This window comes from Sitodiplosis mosellana, unplaced genomic scaffold (genome assembly GCF_009176505.1).
Source record: "Sitodiplosis mosellana isolate CC-2019 unplaced genomic scaffold, AAFC_SMos_1.0 Smas_scaffold_11, whole genome shotgun sequence".
NCBI classification, from domain to species: Eukaryota; Metazoa; Arthropoda; class Insecta; order Diptera; family Cecidomyiidae; genus Sitodiplosis; species Sitodiplosis mosellana.
This window is the reverse complement of record NW_022595253.1, coordinates 3,075,484-3,090,329: the sequence shown is the minus strand read 5'-3', so window position 1 is coordinate 3,090,329 and position 14,846 is coordinate 3,075,484. Positions and strand designations below refer to the sequence as shown.

General features: G+C 37.5%; 1 protein-coding gene across 8 annotated transcripts in view; it reads right to left on the bottom strand.

Moving 5' to 3' along the window:
* LOC129567461 (G1/S-specific cyclin-D2) overlaps window positions 1-14,846 on the bottom strand; it is a 55,254-nt gene that overhangs the window by 18,646 nt on the left and 21,762 nt on the right. For all 8 annotated transcript variants that reach the window (XM_055444356.1, XM_055444355.1, XM_055444348.1 and 5 more), the window contains one exon: window positions 8,930-9,151. In XM_055444356.1, the coding sequence (XP_055300331.1) occupies window positions 8,930-9,151 (222 nt within the window). The remainder of the gene's footprint in view (window positions 1-8,929; window positions 9,152-14,846) is intronic.

Sequence of the window (14,846 nt, the reverse complement as noted above, 5' to 3'; positions counted from 1 at the left end):
TCATAGCATTCAATTCACTCGCATCTTTTCATTACCGATACACCACACTTTATGTTTGTTCAGTCATCTGTCAGGAGAAAAATGAAAACATATGAAGCACAGCAGAAAAAAAAAACACACACAGTGCTTGGGGTATCCCGTCGGCCAGTTGATGTTTTGTTGTTCAAGTGATTTCTTTTTTCTCTTTGCTCTAAGTCAAGCAAGGAATGTGTGATCCATCTTTTTTTCCACCGACACACTTTACGAATATTGCATATAGTAAAACCAACTTACTGTTGTAATAAAAAAACAAAAAAAAAACATTCCACAAATCTCTCGAGGCATCGTTTTGATTCCGTTGAAAGTGAACGAGAGCCGCTTTGGTTTGGTCATGCTCGGAATGAGGCCGGAAACATTTTTGCGTACCAAATTTGTTTACGACAGAATGTGTTGTTATTGTCGGAAATGCGTGCATAATTTCATGCAAAATTAAAATGCAAACACATTGACATAATTAATTGTAATGCCGTCGGTTTTTTGTGTGTTCTGTTGTGTTCCATTTTGGGTGTCTCCGAGACACAAAAACCGAATTAACTGTTTCCTTTCCGTCGTCAATTCGACACTCATATTTTATGCATTCTTTTTGGCACTTCTGCCGGAAGTCTAGAGATATAAAACATCAATGCGCGCACAACCAAACAAATGCGTGTAAATTGCTTAAGGACTCGACTGCATAATGAAAAAAACCCATTTCTAATTGAAATGTACCATCTAAATATCAGAAAAACTGCATGCATTACGAGTGAGTAGGTATAAAAATGTTACCAATCAGGTAATGATTACTACCTAGACTGTTGGTAAAAATGTATTAAAAAAGAAAGGAGATCGTGTGAACTATTATTAAAAGTAGATGTTTCTTGTTTGAATACACACCCATTTCCAATACCAGAGAGAGAAACTAAATATCGATTCAATATCATTTCCTTTGCATCATCCTTTTTCTCCTTGCATTTTCTCAATGCCATTGTTTGATTTATCCTGTTTGAATGTCTCGTTGCACGCACAAAACAAGAATAATCGTATTGCTAACACAAAACGTTTCTCTCGTAACATGAAAAAAATAACGTTGTTCGTGTCCATTGAGACTCGTTTCAGGGAAAAAACTTGCATTCGTTTAACATCCCGTGTGGAAAATTTTTGACTGTCTAAGTCAGTCAATTAATTTGGGACATCCAGTGACTATTTGACTGACTAGAAGTAATTGCCTCGAACAAAATAAGCAACTGCAGTTGACTTTAATCACAAATCACTATTAGTCAAAATGTCCCAGATTAGTCAAATGACTGAAAGAATAACTAAACGCGATTGTCTCCATGCAAAACGCATGATTTCAATCAATTTAGCCAGTTTTAGTTGTGTATCACTACATAAAGCTACATACAACTGAGTGACTGTTAGTCATTTTATTTGCACACGGGATGCTCATAAATTTTTTTTTTCTCAAATCGATTCCAAATAATGAGCGATTGTATTTAAGTCGCATGTATTTTTTTCCTATGAGAAAGCCTCAGCATCGACCCTTTTGTCCCAGAGCATCACTGTGATCTCTCACCAAAATGGTTATTGGTGTATACAACTTAATCAATATCTCGTTAACAAAACATAAATATGAATGGAAATGGAGCCACTTTAACGAGAGACGATTTTGATGACGACGTCGAGAACAGAGTGAAAGAGAAATAATCGTCATGCGATAGAGGATAAAATGCTGATTTCTGTACAATTTTCTAAAGATTTTATTTACTTTGCGATTGTGGCAAAGTCGACGTCTATTGACGACAGCCGAGATATCGTAAAAGAGTACTGTTTTGGCAGCCATGAATGTAATACTGAGAATGTCATGGAAATTATTTGGCGACTAAGTGTTGTATATTTATTTATAGAGTATTTAGCACCAGATCGAATTTGGACCCATTTTTTACCGCGCGCGCATTCTTTCTTCCATCGCGCGCGCATATTATTAGTTCATTTGAAATTTAGCGCTGCTTTTTGTATCCGCATCCTCGGCAAAGTAATAAAGCTTCGCAAATTACATGGATGAAGATGAAAAAAAGAGAAGTTGGTGCGTTGTGTTTCTTTTCTCTTCGGTTGGACTCTAAGAATGTGCGTGCGCGCGAGCGCGCGAAATATTTGCAAGCGATGGAAAGAAAAGTGGTGGTATTTGTTGCGTGCGTATGTTGATCACTTGATCACGTATGGGGCTAGTGCATGTGAATACCGAATCAATGATTGTATGCGTTTTGAGTGAAAAAAAAATAAAATGCTGTAATATGGTTATATTCTCTTGTTGATTCTTCGTCGTCGTCGTTGTTTTTTCTCTTCATTCTTTTTTTTTCTGCACGTTACGTTGTTAAAGTCTCGCTGTTTCGCTCTCCTTTCAAAAGTGTGGCTGGCTGGCTGCTTGTGAGGCAATTTTTGTGTACAGTTCCAGGAATCCAAGATCTTTACTTACGGAATTCAGACGCGCGGCGTTTTTACACATATAGTCCTGTGACTGTGTTTCTGTTCTCTTTTTTTTCTGCACTTCATTCTCTTCTCTTCGTTTTGTTTTCCTTTGGATTCGTTTTATTGCATTGTTTTTGCTTGCACACAAGAAGAAAAAGAAGGAGAAAAAACTATGCGCACACACAAGAGTGAGGCAAAGAGTGGAGCGCGCACAATATCATTCCCATGGCTATGGGCCCAAAACATACAGTGAGACACAGCAGTGAGAGAACGTGTGTGCTTTAAGCCTTGACTGTGACTGCATTCACCAAATACACATTTATAATAAAATGTGTTGTGCTATGGTCTTTCTGTGCTGTGCTGTGTGTTGATGTTGATTTTTTTTTATCACTTGGTGTTTTTTTGCATTTTTTCCATTGTCGAGCATCGAATTCGTTTGTACTAATGTTTTCTCATTTCGGATTGTGCGCGCGCTGTGTCGGTTATGGGTGCTTTTGACTCGTTTATATTTCGTATGTTTTCTTTTTAATTCTCATTCTTCTTCTTCGGTTTTGTTATTTCAAGCATTGGCATTCGTAGTAAGTTCTTTGCTGTATGTATGAATGAAAACGGCTCGAGAATCACTTGACTGCTTCTACAGAAGATTGTTAAAGGATGTTGCTGCTGCTGCTGCCGTTGTTGCTGCTGCAGCGTGGAAGAAGAAGTGATATTGATTGTGGTATCGATTGGATGAGATAAATTTTTAATGGAAGCGCACAGAGAGGGTAAACGCTTGAGTGGTTGCGCCATTGCTCTGCGCTCCGATGAAATTAATGCTAACTCCACATGGTATAATTTTGCACCGGAAGATGGAATTCCTGCTCGGGTTTTTAATTTCAAAGTGAAATATTACAAATCAGCGAAGAAAATCCGAAAATGAATCTCTTTCGACCATCATCATCATCATCATCGGCACCAACAGCATCTCTCTGTTGTGGTGCCAGAGAGAAGAAATTCAATTCATATCTTATGTGTGTGTGTGTGTTGTATAACCGGTCGATCACTTGTGTGTACATTTCATCGATTGCGACTTCAAGCCCAAATATCAAGTTACTCGCTTCTTAGACGTAAACACGTTAAACGGTCTTATGCATGATTTTGCTTGAATGCATCAACTTTTCTGATCTGATTTATTGGATAGTTCTTGGAAATTGTTGAAATGTCGGTAAACCTGAAAGGCTGTTTCCAATCAATGCATGTTCAACGTATTCTTTTTTTCTCCTCTCTTCTGCTCATTGATGAGAAAAGTTGGAATTTTTTTCCGTTTTTATTGTGTAGAACCACTTGATGTTTTGTTATTTTTCAATTTAAAGGGATGAAATTTGGGGAAAATGGTCTTTTAAAAGTGGAAAAAAAACGAGAAAAATCACGAATTTAAAGAGATCAGATGGAATGACGAGGAAAAAAACCAGCACATTTTCTGTTTTCTGTCGATCGATCATCGATTGTATGCATAGAGTCACGTTTTCTCAACGCAACGACGAAATTCACCAAAAAATGCATTCGAATTCACATTATGGAAAATGACACAGATTGGCGCCAAGATCGAAAGCACGCTCAGGTATCCATTTAATGAGCTGCACTTTCTTCAAAATTGCTGTGTGTGTGTATATGTAAGCGCGCGCATTTTTTTCTCCATCTCAGTTTTTTTTTTGCCAATGGTTGATTTGAGAAGGCGATGAAGTAATGCTAGACGGCACGACGATTTTTGTAAGGCCGATCCAAAAAATATCGCGATTTCCTTGGAAAAATGTCGCAAAAATGCCGTCGCCACCGTAAACTTGCACTGATATTTACCGAAAGATTTCTTCGAAATCGGCGGCCCAGTGTCCCGCGCAAAATTTTGCGTTATGCCTATGCTCGAGTGTACATTGCTCACTTGCTCGTCTTGCAGCACACATTTAATTATCCTTTTCATGGCATTCCGCGCAATGTAACAACAATGTATACACAATCAAAAAGTGATTAAAATCCAAAGCGACGAGAAAAAAATGCTCACAGCTGAACAGCTGAACGGAACACCAGCACGGCGTGGAATGAGGCATTGAAACTTTAAACTGTGCCTGAAACAAAAGGCAATAGCGCCAAATGTGTGTGCTGCGGAATGCGCAAATTAACGTGATAGACATGGAATGACACATGAGGATATTGAATTCCAATTTGCATATTATATAAATATTTTATCTGAAATTTCATCGCCTCCATCTGATCAAGAGAGACAGAGAGAGAGAGAGAGAGAGCGGGAGAGAAAAATGGAATGGACTTTGTTATTGCGTTTGATTCGAACTAATTGTCGCGATATGCCTTTGACTTGAAAATTGTATGCCGATAACAACATATATATATATATATATATAAGCACTGTGCGGGTTCACAAAACACATCATTGTATGTGAAGCGTAGTTATCAGGCTTTGTGGTTATCCCCGTACGAAATAGAGAGTTCCTGCGAACGCATTTCGTACGAAACAAATAGAGTTGTTTCCATAATGGTATCGTCGAATTAAATTTATTTTTATTACCTCCATTTCAGCGATTCCCATTCTCTCGCTTTGTGTGTCTCTCTCTTTGTAAAATATTATTTTGTTGACTTTTCGACTGTTTGCGTCGAAACATTTACAATCGAAAAAAAAGAAGAATCGAAATCGAACATTGAACGCAAATGGAATGAAAAACGTTAAATTTCTGGTTTATCATGTGTTTAGTTTATCAATCGGTTTGTTCCTTCGTCATTTTCATTCATGTTAATGTAATGGCACAGGCACAGGCACATCGAGCAAACATACACGCATCCGAAAAAAGTGGAAAGTAGAGTGGAGCCAACTAAACCGACAAAATCTCGAAGAAAGTGTGTATAACAATCATTACGAGGCTCTCTCACATTCTCATGCGATCACGAACGAATTTCTGTGTGCGAAACGAATGAGCGCAGAATGAAAACGACAAACGTTTGTAATGATAATAATAATCAAAGAAATTAAGAATAAATAAATATATAAATAAAAAAAGGAACGACGACGACGATGACGACAACACGATCGCCCTGTAAGTAATCTAAAATTCAATCCCCGCACTCGGTCCGAAAATTTCGATTCATTCATAAATAATCGTCAGAAAGGCAATCGACGAGAAATATCAAGCGATTCGCTTTTCATCGTATTTGTGTTTTTATTTTCCTTTTTTTTCTGTGCTATTCAACCTTTTCCTAATTGACTGTTTGCTGTCGTATTTCTTTGTTGTTGTCATTTCGCCTTCGCCTTTCTCACCGATCGTCGTTGCTTCCCTTACGAATTTTGTGTATTTGCTTAGCCAACGCGAAAATATTCGTTTTTCAACTCGTTTCGACATGTTAAAAACAAATCATAAAATTATCTCTTCCTATCACACATGCCACCATTCCGCATGTATAGTCCTTGAAGTGAGAGCGATTGCGATTGAGGATCTCTCACATAGAACAACACACAGTGTGTGATTTGTGTGCTGGAATTTTCGACATTTCGAATAAAGACACAATACAGCAATTTGAACTGAAGCAGCAACAAGAAATTACAAAATCAACAAGCGCACACGCATACTTAATATAGATGTGCAGTCGCAAGTCTCGACAACGAATTAGAGCACACTATCCGCATTCATTTAGGTCTTTCGATTTGCTTTTTTGCTATTTACATAACAACAACATCGGACAAACAGCGCGTCAGAGATAGAGGGAACAAAAAGAAAGAACAGAGAAAAAAAAATTTGTTGGCTTTGCTCATTCATCATGCATACTCAAGTGGATGTTTGCAAATGTTTATCCAAGCCGAGGCCAACGTAGCACAAGGATATTAAGGCCTATCTGCAAATCGGCCTAACACACACAGAAAGAGAGAGGCTCAGAGAGATAGAACATGGAAAAGGAAGGTGGATAAATGCATGTACAAATATAAATATGGTTATCGGGCTGTACTTTAATGATTTCAATATGTGAAAAACTCTATTTATTTTTCTCATAAAAAATCTTATTGCTGTGTGTGATTGTGAAACGAATCCGTAGTGTGTCTCTCTCTCTCATCGTTTTCGCATCGCGTTGTATAGCATTATCGAGGATGATTTAGCACACGAGTGATGAGTGTGTGTTTGCGAAAGGCAATGCCGATGTGAGAACCACATAAATCGAGTGTGTATTGGTGAAATAAAGAAATCATCGCATCATTTCTTCTTAGAAGGATCCACTTGAAAAGTATTGTACAGAAGAGACAACGAAAACAAAGCAACTCAAAAAAGGAAAAAAGTTCTTCTCCCATTGCCTCTTACTCTATGCCTGTGCATTCACATGGCGATGCAACAGCAGCTCTTTTTCACTCCACTATGTTTGTGTGTGTGAGAAGTTCAGCTAGATTTTTTACCTTTATTATTATTTGCTTCGATATTGCGTTCCGGCCAATTTCTACGTAAGGCGTCGGCGTTGCTGAAGTTGAGATTTAAATTACCTGATTTTTTGCTGCTCAAAAAGGATCTGTTTACGATCGCAAAAATTCTAAGCGTTCGTTTGCTTTTATTTGTGTATTAGTTTAGTTTGACTGCAAGCTATTTTCGTATTGTTACGGTTGTCTCCGCGTGAGCGCATTTATGTAGTTTGTCCTAGGCTGTTTTGGGTTTCTCCTTTGAGCAGCGCACAAAAAGCCATAAAATGAGGTCGTAAATAAGAGCCGACAAAGTGAAAACGGCAAAAATGCAAATATTACGTTAAGAATGGCCCACAAAATATATATATCACGGCTATAACATATAATAGTGTTCCGTTTACGGTACGCGTTCTTCTCTCACTCTCTTCATGTCAGCGTGTGAGCGTATGTTTATGTGTGTGTTTGGGTTGTCTTCCTTCAGACTCCTTGTGAATAAATTTGATTAAATTGAGTTCATCGCAGGGCAATGTCGAAAGGAATCGCGTCTGAATTTCGTTGTTTTTTTTTTGTTCGTCCACCACCGAAACGAAAAGAAAAACGGAATCGCGGCACAGTGTTAAATATACATTCGGTTTAAACACTTTATGTGATTGTCCATAAAAATGGGCAATTTATTGAATTGCATTGAGAAAATGCTACAAAGAAATTAAGAAAAGGAAGCCAATTGCTCGTCTCCCGAATCGATTGAGAAACTCAATACGACATTATGAATTTTGTTTTTGCTGACGTTCACCATTCACACAGAGAAAACTGGCTCTTCGGCTCCATACTCGAATCAATAACCGGCTAAATCAGCACATTTCTTTTGTGCATTTCGACGATTCTTACTCTCTCTCCCTCTTTCACTCACCAACAAAATTATAAATGACCATATAAAATCAAGCATTATTACAATGGAACAACAAGCAAGTTCAAAATAACCTACAAATATTGTTATTTTTTTTCTCAATCGTTAAATTTCAGTTCCTTTTGTCGTGCAAGCGCGGCTGTCGGTCGGGCCGACAATGTAGATAAGAATTGTTATGAACTAAATGTGTTTTCGTGTTAGCGAAATTCAGGCGAGAATCATTTATTTTGTTGCTTTCGATTTTCATGAAACGAAAGTGACATGAGAGGGGAAAAAAAAGGTGCAGAAAAATATAAATTGATGTTTAAAATTAGCGAGAGCAATGCGAAAGAGAGAGAAAGAGATAGAAAATGTTATGATTAAAATTGTTTGCTCTGTGTTTCAGAGCCCAGTCTAAATGCATTCCACAATTTAAATTAATTAATTAGTTTTTGGTGCAAATTTCCAGAGCTGATCTTTTCATTTTGGTCAGTTTGGAAGTTTTCGAGGTTAACCTCGGCGCGATGTGCCGATGGTTCGTTCATTGACATCATTTTTTCTGGGCATCGCGTCATCGTGATTATCACACGGAATCAACATTTGATCGAGGTATCCGAAATTCTTCGAAGGATCGCCGCACGAGAGAGAAGAAGATCATTTCGAATGCAATTAGTTAAAATGAATGGCTGTACACCGTTTTGACAGAAGCACACAAAAACAACAACAACAACAAATAAATGGTCCATGTTTTGCGTTAATTTTTTTGCTTCAATGAAATCGGATCGTCACAATCTTCATTAATACATTTTCACACAAACGCTCATCGCTAGATTCTCTTAATGACAAATCGCTCGTTACACCGACGAATTTATTTCTAAATTATTGCATTTAGTTCATTTGGCAAATGAACGGAAAAGAAAAAAGATTCATGTTCGGAGGAAAAGATTAGACGACGCCAATATTATGCTTCGATTGCAGTATTCGACGACAATTTTAATGAACCATTTTTCTGCTTTGTTGATTTCATTGTCGGAATATTATCAAATGATTTATTATTGCATGTTTATTGATTCTTAGACTGAAAGTTACTGAATGAATAGCAGAAAATGAATATTTGACTTTGTACTACTTACAATTAAGTCTCTTCTTGTGATACTGTTATCTGTGTAAAATACTAAGAGGTCGGCTGGCAATCCGCGAACGCTTGGCTCACGTAGTTTGGATGCGAGCAATAGGCAGGCGGCAGCTAGAATTTGTAGTTGTGTCCGTGGTACGGGTGTCAATGCCAAAAATCGATCCATATAATTCAACGCCAATATGAACACTTCTTCCTGACATTTGTTCTCTTCACAAACCTGAAACGAACCAAAGAAAAGGGGGAAAAAACGAGAATGAGACAAAAGCGAACGTGAAATAAAATATTAAAATTAAACTGATTTAGATCGTGAGTTTTTTTTTTGTTGTTGTTTTGATTTAGATGAATGGAATGAGGAATAAAAATAAAATCGCATATTAGGTAACCGATCGATTTTGAACCGATCGAAAACAGGTAAAGAAAACGACCAACGCTTTGATATGATAATTTTTCAATCGAAATGTTTTCCATTGTGAGCGCTTGAATGTGGTTTCGTTTTTGTACAAAATTAAGCTGATTAACAATAACTTTCCCACGACCAACAGATATGACATATTTTTCGATGTAAGACCATAATTTAGCCGTCGTCGTTTTTATTCAGTTGCAAATTTCGGGTTGATATCAAGGATTTGAACCGACGGTATCTTACTCACTTGAAATACCATGCGTAAAATTAGATTTGACATTGTTTGCGAGTTAATGAGTTCAACGAGTTTGCGCGTGGCGTCATTTGCTTAATGGCAGAACAGCTTGAAATATTTTTGTTAGTCAACCGTCCACTTCTTGGAACACATTTTGTTCACATTTATATGTTCGCGTTGACAGTATAAACAAATAAAAAGAAATTTTCTGTTGCTAGCGTATTAAATTTTATTTTGGTTCAACGGTCGTTATTTGTGCTTTATTGATTTTTGTTTGGCAACCATCGGAATTCCGGTGAATGGGGTGTTCAAAGGGTGTGAATCGATCAACGTACTACGATACGGAAAACAACAAAAAAAAAATTAACAAATTTAGTGTTAACGGAATGACACTTCGATTTGACTTTGTTGCGTTTGCAACAACCATTTCTATTTGTGGTAATTAACCAAAGGTTGAACAACGACGACGAAATGGAAGTTAATTGCTTCCAACGGAAACAGAATGTGTATGGCAACCCCCATCTCACTGTCAATTAATCGCAACAAATGTCAATACGTTCGAAAGATAAACAGTCATAAAAAATATTCCTGCTGTTGCTACGTGGCAAAGGTGAACAAATTTGATCATGACAGTTTTTTTTTTCTCTTTTTTTGAAAAATTGAATTTTCAATCGTAAAAATGCACTTGTCCGCCAGACTATTTCGTTGATGATGATGAAACAGTTGTGCGCGGCTACGACTGTTGCATCAAACACTAGGAGAAGGAAAAAAAATAGCTTCAGAGGATCTTAACCGCAGAGCAGGTGAATTCATCTGATTTAGAAACCGATTCAAACTAATAAGAAACTCCAACGCAAAGCATAGGCATTCGAACCAGATCCTTCGGCAAAGAGGGTAAAAAGTAATAAAACCGAAAAAAATGGATAGATAAACATCACATTTGGATTTGGAAAAATGCTAGATTACATTTCATGTTGAGTCCTTTTTCTCTGTCTCTCCATCTCCATCTCTATTTCGAATGTCATTAATTATAATTATTCGTTTCCGTCTTGTGCGGAGCAAGCGTGTTGGCAGTCACGAAGTGATCGTCGTTCGGTTGCGTAAAGGTATGTTGGCTCTGTGTCTATTCGATGGAGGGGTTGGTTAGTAAACACAGCATGTAATGCCTAATTTGAAGTGGTTCCCTTTGTTCGCAATCAATCGAACACAACAAGAATGTTGGAGGCGTTTTTCCCTTGATCATTTCATTTCATTTCGTTTCGTAATATGTCAGAGGTATAGGAATTCAAACAGGAAAAATACGATCAACCAAATAGACATCGATCGAATTTGTATATGTTTTTCCTTTATGCTGTTGCATTGATCTCATCATTCTGTTGCAAAGAGTAGGAATAAAACATATTTCAAAATAAAAACAACATATCCAGACGAAATGGTAAAAAGAACATAGTGTTTTTTTCCGTTTGCCACCTGTCGGATGGATACAATTGAGCACATGTACTCGCAGCAGCAATCAACAAACGAAAATAATAAGACTGTGTCTTTGGGGTGTAGTGTGCGCGAGCAACAGGTGCGTTGAACATTTTTACGTTTACTACGAATAAAATATACTCCACATTGCGGTACTCGGTATCAACATTATTATCGACGACGACGACGACGAAGCGCAACAGCATTCAGTCGAAAGGCTTGATATTGTTGTATTGCATCGTCGTCGTTGTTGTCGTTCTTGAATGCATGATTGTGTGTACGATTGATCCTGTAGAACTCCTTTACCGTAGTTCAAATGGAAAAAAAGCAGCAAAACAAAACAACAGACTGTGTTTTGTTGTTACATTAACGGAGAATCATGCAATACACTCTCAATTGCATCCAACATTTATTCTGACCGTACAAAAATCACGCATCGCTTTTGCGGCACAGTCAAGGTAGCAATCAAATGTGGTACGTAATTTGCACTCATTGCACACGTGCGAGCACATACAAGCAAATCACGTCTCTCGATGTGTGATCTTGAAATACACAAATCGACCAATGGCTCAATGCAACAGCGGCTGCGTATGAATCAAACCAATTACATTTCTCTTTCTGAGCAATGCATGTCCAATTGCATGATTTGCCTATGAACTACGCACCATGAACCAATGCCAGCACCGTGACACGTATGCCAGTGCTGCTTTTCGCTATACGTATGCCATGGAGCTTGTAGCTATAGAACGAGCGCAAGATGTTCAAATCATTCTTCAATAACACGCAAAAGCACTTCAACATCAACAACAACACGAAGCAGAACCAAATCAAAGAAGCGGAGAGCCATTTAAAAACTAAGTGTGATCATGAAATGCTTGAGCAAAGCTCGGAATGCTGTTGTAAAACAACATACGAAATAATAATTATGATAAAAAAAACGTCAGGCACCAAGAAGCAAATGGTAGAAAAAACGAAGGTTTAAATAGCTATTAATATTGCAAAAAAAAAGACGAGAGACAAAGTCATGAATATATGAAAACGAAATTTGGCTTTTAATTTTGTGTCGATTATGATAGTGAAGAGGGTTTTATGGAACGTAACGAACGTTCGATGCGTGTTGAGCAGAGCAAAGCACATGACAACTGACAACGATATTTGGAAATCGCCAGAACAGCGTTATACACTCAAAAAATAATATGAACTTAGATCCATAAAGGGGGCAATAACATAGCAAAACACGCAAAAATGGACAAAAAGAAGTTTTTTTTTTAGTAAAAGTCAACTTCCAGTGAAAACACCTCCAATAAATATTTATGTAGGATATGTGTATGTGTGATATTGTTATTTGAGTGACATAATGGAATGATGTTGATCCACGGTTGATTTTAATTTAATTGTTGAAACTTTCTTGAAATTCTACGCAATTTTGCGACAGAAAAGCATGGAAAAAGCAGAATGTCGCACTTTTGGACAAACAATGAATAAGAGAACATGTTGTAGAGTGAGCGGCGCTCACTGAACGCTCAACAGATCGACTTGTTACTAGCCTACGTTCAAAAGGCAATAAACAGCATTTGATGAAGTCACCATCGTTCACTGACATTCACAATCTCAAAAACCCGTACCATAACAATAAAATGAAGAGAGAAAAAAACGGCCGACCGACCTATCAGACACGCTTGATAATAATGCGAATTGGCCGCACATTCTTACGCAAAACGATGTTGTGAAGAAAGCCTATTTTCAGCTGAATGAAGAGAGAGGAAGAGCTAGTCGAAAAAATTGAAGGAATTGACATTCAACACAAAGAATCAAAAAAGTAAATATTAAAAAGAGCCTATGATTAGCATGCAAATTGCCGTGTGGACGAAATATTTTGTCAGTCAACTTTTTTTAAACAAAAAAAAAGAAAGATTTTCACTATTGATTTGCCTGTCGATGACACGAATGTTTCAATAAGCACATTACTGCGCGATTGGACCCCTTCGGTCATAAACGTAATTTGTGTGTAAATACGCACAGCACGCACATTGAAACAATCCACACACTGAATAAACAAGCAGATTAAGATATAATCATTACGAATTTAAAATCATAAGACTCATTCAAAGCATGGGCCATGGCGTACATCGAAATTATCAGATGATTCAATTAAATAGGCAGCAATTTATTCTGAATCACTTTTTATGATTCTTTTTTTTTTACTTTTGTTTTATAAGCTTTTTTCAATACACTATAAGCATTGTTAAGATCTCGAGTTTTTTTTGTCTATTTTGATTTCGAGTCCAGTTTCTCCAAGAGTTTCATCAAGTGTTTTCAGAATGCTGTGCTGTTATTGTGTGTGGTAACGGAAAACTTAGTTGCTAGTTGATCGTTTTTAAACAAATTGTGAGTATTCATAGGTTCAAAAACCTTAGGCAGTAGTTGTAATACGCAACAAGCTCTTTCTCTCTTATTCACAAGAAAAAAAAATGATCTCACAAAACGGCATGTGCGTGGTTAGGGCGAATATTGATTCTATCTCGATTTTCTGTGAATATGTATTGTTGGACGAACCGAAAAGAAATCTCGTCGAATGAATTAACAGCAAAATCTGTGCAAATAATACATTGGCTATCACTGGCTCGCTTTAAAAGTGTGAATTCCATTAGAGCATATTGCGGATCTTGAACGCTTTCCTGTATAAGTTTGTTTCAATGTAACCGAGTCGATGATAATTTACAACAAAATCGACGCTGCGCGATGAAGGGTGGTTATATGATGGCGATATGAATACAAAACAACAGTTTATTGAACTACATATTCGAAGGAAAAAAAACTTAGTGATCTGTAAAATAAAACTGATGTGGTCCCGTTTGCTTGCAGTGCACGTGCCACACAGCCGTTGATACGTTGAAAACGAACAAGAAAACAAACCTCACAAATAATAAAGTGTTTTTCCAACCATCACAACATGATCGCGCTACGGCCAAGGTGAATTACGAAAGGAATCGTCGACAATCGTACGAAAAAGTAAACAGTCGAATTTAGGTAAACAAAGGTAACAACAGCACACAAGTTGTTGATGGGTAATGATTGGAGCCGCTTCTCTATGCATATGTTGTGTTTGGTTCAGTTATTTTAATTGCACACACACAAAACGCCAAGCAACACACAAACTGTTTTGGTACGTTCGATTCGTGAAGTGTTTAGTAGAGTGAAACGCGATTTTTATCGACACAAAAGCACGGGCTAGAAGCAGCTGCAAATGCTTCCAGTCATTGCCATCGAACCGCCACCATCATCATCGAAGAAATTACTGCACATCATCAACATTGTCGTGGTCTTGATCGTCTTCGTCACCACCATCATCATTTTCAACCACCGCTTATTAGCTACTGCACAAGAAATGCTCATTTATAATATCAAAGGAAATATAAATATGTGTAGACCTTGTGATTGAAAACGGAGCGTAAAAAACGAACGTGTTGATCATGGTCGCATGCCAAAATTGGAAGCAGCAAATTTAAATGCCCCGGTCGTTCATCGCGATGCTCAATTCATTGCTCTCTCGCGCGCGCGCGAGCGATAATAATTGATTTCTGAATGTTCGAAGTCTTATTACGTGTATTTTTCATATTGACATTGGCATATTCGAGAATTTCGTTAATCATCGTGCACATGCTTGAATTGTATACAGTACCGTGGCGGTGACAAGCTTTGTGTGTGCAAAAATATAAATTGCACAAGGTGTGCGCTTGAATGTGCGATTCATGACATAAGTGAGTATATGTGGCAGATGTCTTGGAGGTTGTAAAACCCATT